The 10,000-nt window shown below is 44.6% G+C and overlaps 4 protein-coding genes across 6 annotated transcripts in view; 1 reads left to right on the top strand and 3 right to left on the bottom strand.

Moving 5' to 3' along the window:
• Positions 1-455: 455 nt before the first annotated feature.
• On the bottom strand, positions 456-1,259 carry LOC126577531 (uncharacterized). The gene is made up of 2 exons (XM_050239213.1): positions 1,209-1,259; positions 456-1,142 (listed from the first exon to the last, which is right to left on the bottom strand). The coding sequence occupies exons 1-2, from the start codon at positions 1,257-1,259 to the stop codon at positions 456-458; spliced, it is 738 nt and encodes a 245-aa protein (XP_050095170.1).
• Positions 1,260-3,999: 2,740 nt separating this feature from the next.
• On the bottom strand, positions 4,000-4,872 carry LOC126581266 (uncharacterized). The gene is made up of 2 exons (XM_050244801.1): positions 4,743-4,872; positions 4,000-4,677 (listed from the first exon to the last, which is right to left on the bottom strand). The coding sequence occupies exons 1-2, from the start codon at positions 4,788-4,790 to the stop codon at positions 4,000-4,002; spliced, it is 726 nt and encodes a 241-aa protein (XP_050100758.1). The 5' UTR covers positions 4,791-4,872.
• Positions 4,873-6,174: 1,302 nt separating this feature from the next.
• On the bottom strand, positions 6,175-9,649 carry LOC126569632 (ATP-dependent RNA helicase vasa). Of its 2 annotated transcripts, none has more exons than XM_050226864.1 (4): positions 9,566-9,649; positions 8,184-8,288; positions 8,032-8,083; positions 6,175-7,940 (listed from the first exon to the last, which is right to left on the bottom strand). In XM_050226864.1, exons 2-4 carry the CDS (start codon positions 8,205-8,207, stop codon positions 6,358-6,360), a joined length of 1,659 nt encoding a protein of 552 aa, XP_050082821.1. In that variant the 5' UTR covers positions 8,208-8,288; positions 9,566-9,649; the 3' UTR covers positions 6,175-6,357. The 2 variants fall into 2 exon arrangements, with proteins under 2 accessions (XP_050082821.1, XP_050082822.1); XM_050226865.1 differs by lacking the exon at positions 9,566-9,649 and adding an exon at positions 8,786-8,982.
• A 280-nt stretch (positions 9,650-9,929) lies between these two features.
• LOC126572731 (RNA-binding protein 5-B-like) overlaps positions 9,930-10,000 on the top strand; it is a 5,703-nt gene continuing 5,632 nt past the window's right edge. For both annotated transcript variants that reach the window (XM_050232277.1, XM_050232276.1), the window contains exon 1: positions 9,930-10,000. This exon is cut by the window's right edge and continues 137 nt beyond it. The gene's annotated coding sequence lies outside the window, so the exon portion shown is untranslated.

The raw sequence follows: 10,000 nt of genomic DNA, 5'->3' as shown, positions 1-10,000 counted from the left end.
AATCTGCATCTTTTGCCATCTATGGCCATCGAGGCTTCGAGCTTTGCAGAGTCATAGAGCGTAGCGTAGCATCCTTAAAATTCAATTTCCATTAAAGGATTTGCATTATTGCCTCAGCGCGGCTTGAAGTTCATCGAAGCACTTGGTTTGACTTTTGGTTTTCCTTACGCCAACATTCGAGGGATATTTTCTATCGGAATCATCGTTTTGGAATTTTTCTCTCAACAAGAGGAGTATTTCAATTTTCACAGGCCTCGTTACTATCGATAGATCGTTCGACAATTCCCACTCAAACATAATAGAAATAAATTAAAAAATATATTTTATCACTAAGTAACAATATCACTTTAGAGGCGGATTCGATTCCATGGCTTCAATGAAATGGTATACCAAATATCAAAAGAGTTGCCAGGTACTATGCTTTGCTGAACTTGTTTTTTTTATGAGTTGAAAACTCACGGAACAATACTTCCTAGACAAATTTCCGTCAACTGACTTCTCGATACTTCGTACGTGCTCCTAAGGATGCGTTCGTTCGTATTCAAACATTGCTCATAGTTCCTTCTCATCGAGTCCAGGGCTGTGGAGAACGTTTCCACGACCACGAATATGTCGCTAATATAATCCTTGCTGTACCCATCGATGGCATCCGCTTTGCTCTGCAATTTGGCCAGAATCGCATCCGGTCCGGCCATTATGTTTTCCCCATCGAACACATCCAGCAGTCGTTGGTAGAAGATTTCCGATTCATCCAGCTGCAGAGTCTTGTGAGCACGCTCGAGCGCCCGATCCAACTCGGACTCGACATTACTGACACAGTTCGTGAAGCCCACACCGGCCACATTCATGTTGTTATCAACGATCGTGCGCAGCATTCCGAGACAACTCCGATCGGCTGGCGCTAGCTGATGGTCCAACTGGTAGAGCAGCTCATCCTCTAGTACTGTCGATGCAGTCAACGAGCCTTCCTTGAGAGCAAACACTCGCCTATAAAAATCGTCTGCCTTATGCACCACATTGAACTTGGCCGTTGCTACAAAGTTGATGATTTGATATTTAATTTCGGCATGCTTCGGCTCAAGCTCCTTCAACCGTTGCACCACCTGCATTGAAGCTAATCGTCCCGCGTCACTGACAGGAAGCTAAAAAAAAGCATTAGCCATGCGATTGGTAACTATTATCCGTCTGCGTTCATGTTTTATACTTACGAGCCAACAGGAGGTAAAACAAAGCATAATCGAAAGCTGTAAGGCTTTCATTTTGCCTACGTGCATTGTAAATCTTCCGCGATAGACCAGCTCCGATACACTGTTGAGCGAGATTTAATCAATCAGCGACGTGAGACTTCGCTTTATAAAGCAAAAAATATACCAATAAAAGCTTATCGTACATGTGCCGACATCAATCACACATTATTGATGGGAAGGGTAGGTGATTATTGTTCGCCTGTGTTTAGGCGTTATACTTACGTTCCACCAAAAGGTAGAACAATCAAAAAATGAGGGAATTAATGCTATCAGTTCGCCTAAGTTCACTGCCAGTTAAGATCAGCTGCGGTACACTGTCGAGCAAGGGTTAATCAATCACCGTTATAACGGTTCGCTTTGCAGTGCGACAAATATACCAATAAGAGCTTATCGTACACATACCGACATCGATGACACATTATTGATGGATTGTAAATTATAAGGAACCAGTAGACGGTTCCATAAACGGCTCCAACGCTAATTGGTTCAATCTACCGATAAATAAACCGGATCTAGCGCCGCTGCTGTAAGACATAGACTCGCTCTCACATACTTGTTTCAAATGTTCGATTGCCAACAATAGCAGAATATTTGAAGAGAAAATTAAAGCCATTTACTGTAAATTTGTTATTTATTTATTCATTTAAAACTAGACGGGCCACATGGCCTAATCAAGCTACGCATCGCTCAACACTAAAACGACATACAAGAGACAACATCCGTAACATTAATCTTAAGCTGATCGCGAAAACTTCGCAACGGAACACCGAAGTCAAAGGACGCATAGTTTGAATTGAACTGCAGGACCGCAACGCATTCCGGCATTCACAACTGACAGGAACCGGCTAGACCGCAAACATCGCGCAGGAACATGGATATCCAAGGCAGCTAGTAATGCCGGCGAGTCCACAAATCCCTCAAGTATACCGGCAATAACCAACGTTTTCAAAGTCGGTGCCCATCGTAGCATAAACACTACTTACGATCGACTTGAACTTTTGAACGGATGATACAAGAGCAACCTGCTTAATGGTTAACGGTAATACACACAAATAATAGTTTGTAAACCATAATGAAGTGAAGATATTTTCTAAAATATCGAAAGGAAATGATACATCACCACGATCTTATCTGTATTGGCGTTATTTTCTTTGCTGAGCTGAGATCCGGGATCAGTTTTATGGCACTCAGTTGATATGCCGGAAGGGCTATCATACTGACCTTCCGGCGTTGACCAATTCATTCACAAAACACAATCTACTCATAAAAAGAACCGCGCTAAGCCGACGCATGAGTCGTCGCATTACGAAAAGATATGAAACCAATCAAGAAACGTAGAGTTCCAATTGGTCAATCAATCCGATGATGAACCAAAGTTTAGGATTTTAATTTATAGCCCGTTGATAACTGTTTAACTCCGGGAACGATGGACTCTAGATAAGATAGCGGATAGACCATCGTGCTTATTGGATCATGCTTCGGACAAATGAACCGGATCTGCGGATTTGATGAGCTGAAATCCGGGACCCTTGTTAGCTTCATTCTCTGAATAACTCAGCTCCAGATAGATAAGTTTTATGGCATTCGGTTGATGTGCCGGTACTGTTATCGTTCTGACCTTCCGGTGTTGACCAGTTGGTCAATCATTCTGATGATGAGTCCATGTTAAAGATTTTGATTCATTGTCCTCTGTTACTGGGTTAAATCCAGTACCGATGAGCGAAAATTGTGTAAATTTGTTGGCTCAATCGAGGAAAACCTGACAAAGATATGAACTTTTTAACATCCGCGCTTCATACATGGCTCAATGCAGCTCGCTACTTTGATGCGGGTTTTTTTTTAAACCAACGTTTTCAAAGTCGGTGCCCATCGTAGCATAAACACTACTTACGATCGACTTGAATTTTTCGAACACATAATCTAAACACTAAGAAATCGCCAAACCGTTTTTGGTCCAAATCAAAAGACTTGCGTTAAAGCGACGAACCCGGTTTGTTCATAGATCAATTTTTCACCATAGATCAATCTTAAAAAATCAGGCAAAATTGAAAAATTAACAAAAAACGACTTCCTGGATAAACTTATAACCTAACAAAACTGTGCCGATTTGTAAATCTCGAATCACGCGGCTACGATGAGCACTGGAAAAAGTACCTTTTCCAAAACAAGCATTCCTTAATTTGATGCCGTGGATTCATCCACGTTGTTGATAAATCTTCTTCAAAGTAGAAACAAAATTTCTTGAAAAAAATGCAGTTTAATATGGCCTTCTCTTTAAAAAATTAGGTTGAATGGTTTCTTCAGAAAAAAATCTTCAAAATTGCGCCTATTCAAGCAAGCTAGATGCAATCGAATGTGTGTCAGCCTCTTTCTCTCGAGATATCTTATGTTCTCGCTCTTATTTTTTGGATTAACTGGATATTTGATAGCATCCATCATAGCATAGCATCATAGCATGGATTGATAGCATCATCAAGCAAAGCTAATCGAAGACCCAACGGAGCTGGCGAGAGCCAGGAAAATGGAGTGAACGGTAAAGAGGAGTCTGGATTTTATCGCACCTAAAGCGACAAATGCTTTTTATCTTTCCCATTTTTCTACTACTGCATTCCGTAGTTTTATGAACTGATAACGGAACAGTATACACAGTGTTAAGCACAGCCAATTAATTTGAATTGCCATTTCATTTATTTTACGAATTTAATACAGCTGGTGTCCAACAAAACGAATAAGATTGAATAATCAAATTCCTTTAGACAATTGAGCCGAGACAGATTCCAGTCAGCTGGGTCTTGGAATTGTCGTAAGTCGCCTTCAAGATGGACTCATTCATCAGCAAACATGATTTGTAGCTTCCGGTCATGTCGTTCAAACGGGATGCGAACGTGTCAACAGCAGAATTGATCTCGCTTATGAAGGACAGCGAGATGCGAGAGATGTCCTGCTCCTTAGCTTCCAATTTGGCAACGATCTTGGCCGGATCAGCAATCATGTTCTCGCCATCGAATACATCCAGCAGACTAAGACCGAAGACGTCTGACTCGTCCACAAGCAGCAGCTCGTAGATCTTATCTAGTTCCGCTTTCAGGTTCTTCTCGACTGTCTTAACGCATTGCGTGAAGCCCACACCAGCCACATTCATGTTATTATCAACCAGTGTCCGAAGGAACCCGATGCAGCTGGCGTCGACCGATGGAGCCTGATTGTCTAGCTGAAAGATGAACTGATCCTCCATTTGTACAGATTGCGTCAAGGACGACTCTTTGTCGGCAATCACGGCTCGGTAGAATGCATCAGTCCGAGCTGCAGTGTTGAGCTTGGCTGATGCAACGGCATTCACCACGCTATCCTGAAGCTGCTTGTAGACAGGCTCAACCTCCTTTAATTTCTGCACCACTTGATATGACACTGGGCGGCCAGCTTCACAGTTCTGTACGGATCCAAAAGAGATTAGTGTTCAATGCTGAAAGATCATATACGAATATTTTAACTTACGCTTGCAATTCCCAGGCACAACAGGACGATTGTTAGGAACGTCTTCATGATGAAACGATTTGGCAGAAAGGTTTTCGTCTGAAGTGATGTACTTCTCCTTGAGTTGTCTCTAATGCTTCACTACACTGCGTTGTGTTCTGATCTACTAGACGAAATGCTTCCTTGTTTTATACCGTTGATGGCGGATATGGGCTCCAACCGATGATAACGACTTATCAACACTGTCATATAAAAGCCATAATGCTCATACAGATGATTGCATTCCATGGAATAGCAACTAAAATAACACTAATCGGACTGAAATAGACCATTTCCTTTTCACTTTACCACCTGGGTTTTATGGAACAAAGATGGTAGCACGAGATCCGGTTCCGGGTGAAGTCAAATGCCTGGCAGTTACGTTCAATTCAATAAATTAATCATTTCAGTCATTTTGCAACAGTACGGGTAGTCACAACGATTTTTCGGTTCATAGACTGATACGAAGCATTATCTTCGTGCGTCTATAATGATAATCAAGCGTTAATTTACGATCCCGGATACCGATGGGTCAGCACATGGACTACAATATCAACCAACCTCCCATGGCAGTTGTCTGGCTGACTATAAAAATGTAACGTCCAGTGCACCCACGAAATCGGCATCAGTTTAAAGTCAACCGTCCAACATAGAGCTCGTTTATAAGATGAAGTGGATAGTGATCGCTTTATCGGTGCTGTGCGTGTACTGCTTTGTGGGAATAGATGGCGCAGCAAAGGATCGACAGGATACGCTGCAAGCATTCCAACCACTGAAGAAAGCTGGCGGCGGAAAGATGCAAAGGAAGCTTATTGCAGGAGAGAGTGAACTGTTCGTTGCCTTGCAATCGGAGCTCATTCTGAGCCAGGAGCAATACGTACAGCAGACAATCGACGATGAATCCAACATCCGTAATGCCTTGGAACAGGCCGATGATACCGATTGTGCTGGATTCGTGGCAACCGCCACCGATTCCCTCATGGCGCTCGGAGGTATTTCGTTCAGCAACTGCGTTGCCATGATCGACGAAGAAATGTTTGCCAACTTGTATCCTTCAACATCGAACACCGAACGGCAAGAGTACGCTAAGGCGAGCATGTTGACCGCGCTCCGTGGGTTGAACATCTTCACGGAAGCGCCGACTATCCGAACGAAGCTGGAGGCCATGCTCACCGCTCCTATTGCAATCGACGGTGTCAGCACAACCGGACAGCTTTCCTCAATCTTACGATCTGCGCTGAATGATTGTCTGATTGCGGCACGGGCGCTACTGAAGCAATCACTAGGAGATGCCTATACACAAGCCGATACAATCTGTACCCAGTAAAAAACCGCTTTATCGATTAAACCTTACCTGAAATATGTCACAATTTCTTTCTTTACGGAATAAATCACTACAAAAAAGGCAAAAGAGTTATTTGAAGTTATAACATATTTAATTCAACGATATTACATAGTAATATTTAATTAAATTCATCTTTAAATTCAACACAACGTTCGGTTTTGTTCTTTAAAAGATCAAGAAATGAAATGAAGGAAAATTGAAAAAGAGAAGCTCTCTATAAGAACCATAAAGTAATCGTCCTCACCCAAAACATTACCACAACTCCTCGGGTTCCTGCTTAGCCGGTTGAGCATCAATACGAGATCCGGCTGAATCGCGGATATCACGGCCACCGAAGGTCGATCCATTAAAGGCTCCACCACCACCGCCGCTGTTACCAGCCAGATGCCCGAGGAAGTCGGGCACGTTTTGATTTGCCTGCTGCAGGATCTTTACCAAACTCGATGCTATGGAATGGTCCTCATTAGGGTCGTAGAAGCTGGTCGCACGCCCCTTGTTTCCAACTCGACCGGTACGGCCAATGCGATGCACGTAGTCGTCTATATTCTTGGGTAGATCATAGTTGATCACGTGGGATACGTTTTTAATATCCAGTCCTCGAGCCGCTACCGACGTCGCAATCAGAACATCCATGCGACCCTCTTTGAAATCCTTGAGCGCCATTTCACGCTCGCGTTGCAAGCGATCACCGTGGATCGACGTGGTCGGAAACTTTGTTTCCGACATCAACGAAGCGAGATAATCCGCGTTCCTCTTAGTTTCTACAAAAACTAAGGTTCCTTGGGCATTTCCTTGGTCAAGAATCTCCTCCAGCTTCTTTCGTTTCTTGAACTTCTCTACCTCGTAGATCACCTGCTCGACGTCACCGCAGGCTCCACCGACGATGCCTACGGCTACGTAAATGTAATTGTTCAAGAACACGCCCGCCAACTGCTGTATATCAGCAGCGAATGTAGCCGAAAACATCAGTGTTTGGCGCTGATCTTTCGGAGGCATTGTCGGATGGCCCATAACCTTCTCAATCGTGGGCAGAAAACCCATATCCAGCATGCGATCGGCTTCATCGAGAACGACATATTTGATCTTCTCGAAAGTGATCACTCCGCGGTCTATGAAATCCAGCAACCTGCCTGGAGTCGCCACCATTATCTGGCAACCGCCCCGCAGCATCTGCAGCTGATGAGTAGTGGCCGCTCCACCATAAATGCAAACCACCTTCAGTCCAGTGCCGTGTGAAAATTTGCGTGCCTCGTCATGAATTTGGATGACAAGCTCGCGCGTCGGTGCCACCACCAGGACGTAGGGCTGGCGATCGTAGGGCTGCAAATCCGGTAGGGACAGGATCCAGTCAATCATGGGCAACATGAAGGCCGCTGTTTTCCCCGAACCTGTTTGGGCGCAGCCCATCATGTCGCGCCCATTCAACACGATCGGTATAGCGTGCCGTTGAATCGGAGTCGGCTTCTTGTAGCCGGAGCGGCGCACGTTGTTCAACACCGCTTCGCTCAGACCGGACTTGGAGAACGATTCGATGCATGCTGGCGGGTTTTCGCCGGAAACCTTCACTTCGATTTCAGTCAAGTTTTCAAAGTTAATACCCGACGAGATTCCGGATCCGAATATCACTTCTTCGTCCTCCGTGGGCGGGGGTGGAATATAGATTTCGCGAGGTTTGTCCGATTGAACCACGTCCATCGCCGGGTCGTTACCTTGGTAACCTCCGTCGTCGTCACCGTTCCTTTTTCCACGGAAGCCGCCGCCATCGCCACGGCCGCCTCGTCCACCGCGACGATCACTAAATCCATTCTGGTGGTGATCATCGCTGTAACCATTACCTGCGAATAGTAAAAACGGAGAAGAAACATGAATTAGTAAAGTTGGTAAAAACGCCAAGCACATTAAAAACGTGTTAAAAATAAAACTTACCGTTAGTTACTTGTGAGTCGTCGAAGTTGTTACCACCAAAGCTACGCCCCTGCTGTGATAAAAATAAAGAATAAAGCGTTAATTGAAGAGAAATATTTTCGTCAATTTGTTTTTTTGGTAGAACGAAAAAATGATTATGAAATAAGACTTACTTCTTCCCATTCGCCGTCACTCATTTTGGATTTTTGCTCGAACAGTCTAAGTAGCCGAAAAGAGATTCTTCGCGCACGAATCTAGTGCTCCACGCTAGCCGACACCTGTTTTTACGCATACACATACGAACAGACGAGCCACAGACGAAGTGGGAAGAGAAAAACGATGGTTAAAATATTATAAAAACTAATTGAACTGAAAAAAGAAAGCCATCACCCGCCCCCATCGCCACCCTCACCCATACCCCGTTCGGTGGGATAACGCAGAGCAACAAAATTCAGAAACCGCGTGTTCGGTTGGCCGGCTCCAGCATTCGCTCTTGCCGGAGTCTGCTTTCTACGAATTTGCTGCTCACCCGCGCTACCCGCCCCCCGTTTAACCAACACATCCTAACGATGCCAAGGCATGCTTCTTTTGTTCGCGGATGACCGACCGACCGACGATATGGATGCGAACGGACCCGGAACGAACACGAAAGGCATTTTTGGATCACGAGCACAAGAAATGTTAGCTGACCATCGAAAAGGGCAGCAATTGGAGAACTTCACCAACCAATTTCTGTGTTAAGATTCGATCGTTTTCGGCGGCCTTGATTTCTTACCTTGGCGACAGAGGAAGGTCCACGCAGTGTTAGATCGAAGCACGCGGGCTGCAAAATCGGCACTTTAGCACCACCAAACCAACACACTGCTGCCGGCGAGAGTTTCAAATGACCGAACGAAGAGCGCAGAAAAAAAGTGCAATGATCGGCGCGATTCGGCCGAGCCATGCTTGCGAGCAAACAAAAGAAACGCTCGCACCGCAGCAGGCTGTTGTTTACGTACCAGGGGAACGGACAGAGACGGAAGCCGGCTGGCGTTTGACAGAGCGGGCCGGCAAAACACATTTGCCGCCATTTTCGAGACGATTCGAGTTCACGGTTTCTTCAGAATTCCAACGGATTTGGGGCCTTTTGTTCGCGAAACGGGACAATGCTCTTTTCTTTCAGTTAAAGTGTCTCGGAACGTTTAAAAAAAAATCTACCAAACTAGTCTAGTACTATTCGGCGTCTACGCGTTTTACGGTAACATTTGGCAAATGCTTACTCGCTTACTTTTTAAAATCGAAGCAACATGTTCTAGGCCGTAATCGAGGGACAACGTGCGATTTCATGCGCGTCAAGCTATCGATAATTACACATAACTTTGCGGAAAGAAATCCCGGAATTTTCGCTTCGTTAGCGCTTATACCAGCCCACTTATTCTTTGTATCATGATTGAACATGATTTTTCGCAGCATATTCAAAGGCACAAACGCGCGTACAATTTCACGAGACAAAAATTATCACAAACTACGCACAAATTACACGGATGTTAAAATATAATCAAATCCTTGCACTTACCGGTTAATCAGGTGGCAAAACAGCCAAAACCACGAGAAATCGCTGCAGCACGACCTGTACCAAGAGAGCTCCGAGGAAAAAGAATTTTTTTCATGCGAAATGCGAATGACTGTGAAAAAATATCCCTTAAACCGGGTTGCCAGGCAGTGTGTGGTTTTGGGGTTGAATCCCAAGTGTTTTAGTTAAACAGGTTAATTCACTTGCAAAATGTTCTCAAGCGCTACGGAAAAGCAATTGACATGTTAAGGCCGCGGTTTTTTTTTGCCAAAATCATGGGAAAACTTCGGAAAACCATCGGAAAATCAGCGCGGAACGCGGAAGCTGACGGCAGCCTCTAATTTTGCTGCTCAGGCAAGGGAAATTTTCGATGTGTTGGCTGTGAATTTTACGGCGTGAATTCGTGATTCGTGATTTTCCATTTTCTCGCTCCTCAAA

Source organism: Anopheles aquasalis, chromosome 2 (genome assembly GCF_943734665.1).
Source record: "Anopheles aquasalis chromosome 2, idAnoAquaMG_Q_19, whole genome shotgun sequence".
NCBI lineage: Eukaryota > Metazoa > Arthropoda > Insecta > Diptera > Culicidae > Anopheles > Anopheles aquasalis.
This window is presented reverse-complemented; position numbering and strand designations above follow the sequence as displayed.

Bases quoted from the DNA above. Each gene is read 5' to 3' on its own strand.
- LOC126577531 (XM_050239213.1), bottom strand. From the start codon at position 1,259: ATGAAAGCCTTACAGCTTTCGATTATGCTTTGTTTTACCTCCTGTTGG. The intron at 1,143-1,208 runs GTAAGTATAAAA...GCTTTTTTTTAG, and splicing joins GTTTTACCTCCTGTTGGCTC to CTTCCTGTCAGTGACGCGGG.
- LOC126569632 (XM_050226864.1), bottom strand. From the start codon at position 8,207: ATGAGTGACGGCGAATGGGAAGAA. The intron at 8,084-8,183 runs GTAAGTCTTATT...TTTTTATCACAG, and splicing joins GTGACGGCGAATGGGAAGAA to CAGGGGCGTAGCTTTGGTGG. The intron at 7,941-8,031 runs GTAAGTTTTATT...TACTATTCGCAG, and splicing joins CGACTCACAAGTAACTAACG to GTAATGGTTACAGCGATGAT.
- LOC126581266 (XM_050244801.1), bottom strand. From the start codon at position 4,790: ATGAAGACGTTCCTAACAATCGTCCTGTTGTGCCTGGGAATTGCAAGC. The intron at 4,678-4,742 runs GTAAGTTAAAAT...GGATCCGTACAG, and splicing joins TGTGCCTGGGAATTGCAAGC to AACTGTGAAGCTGGCCGCCC.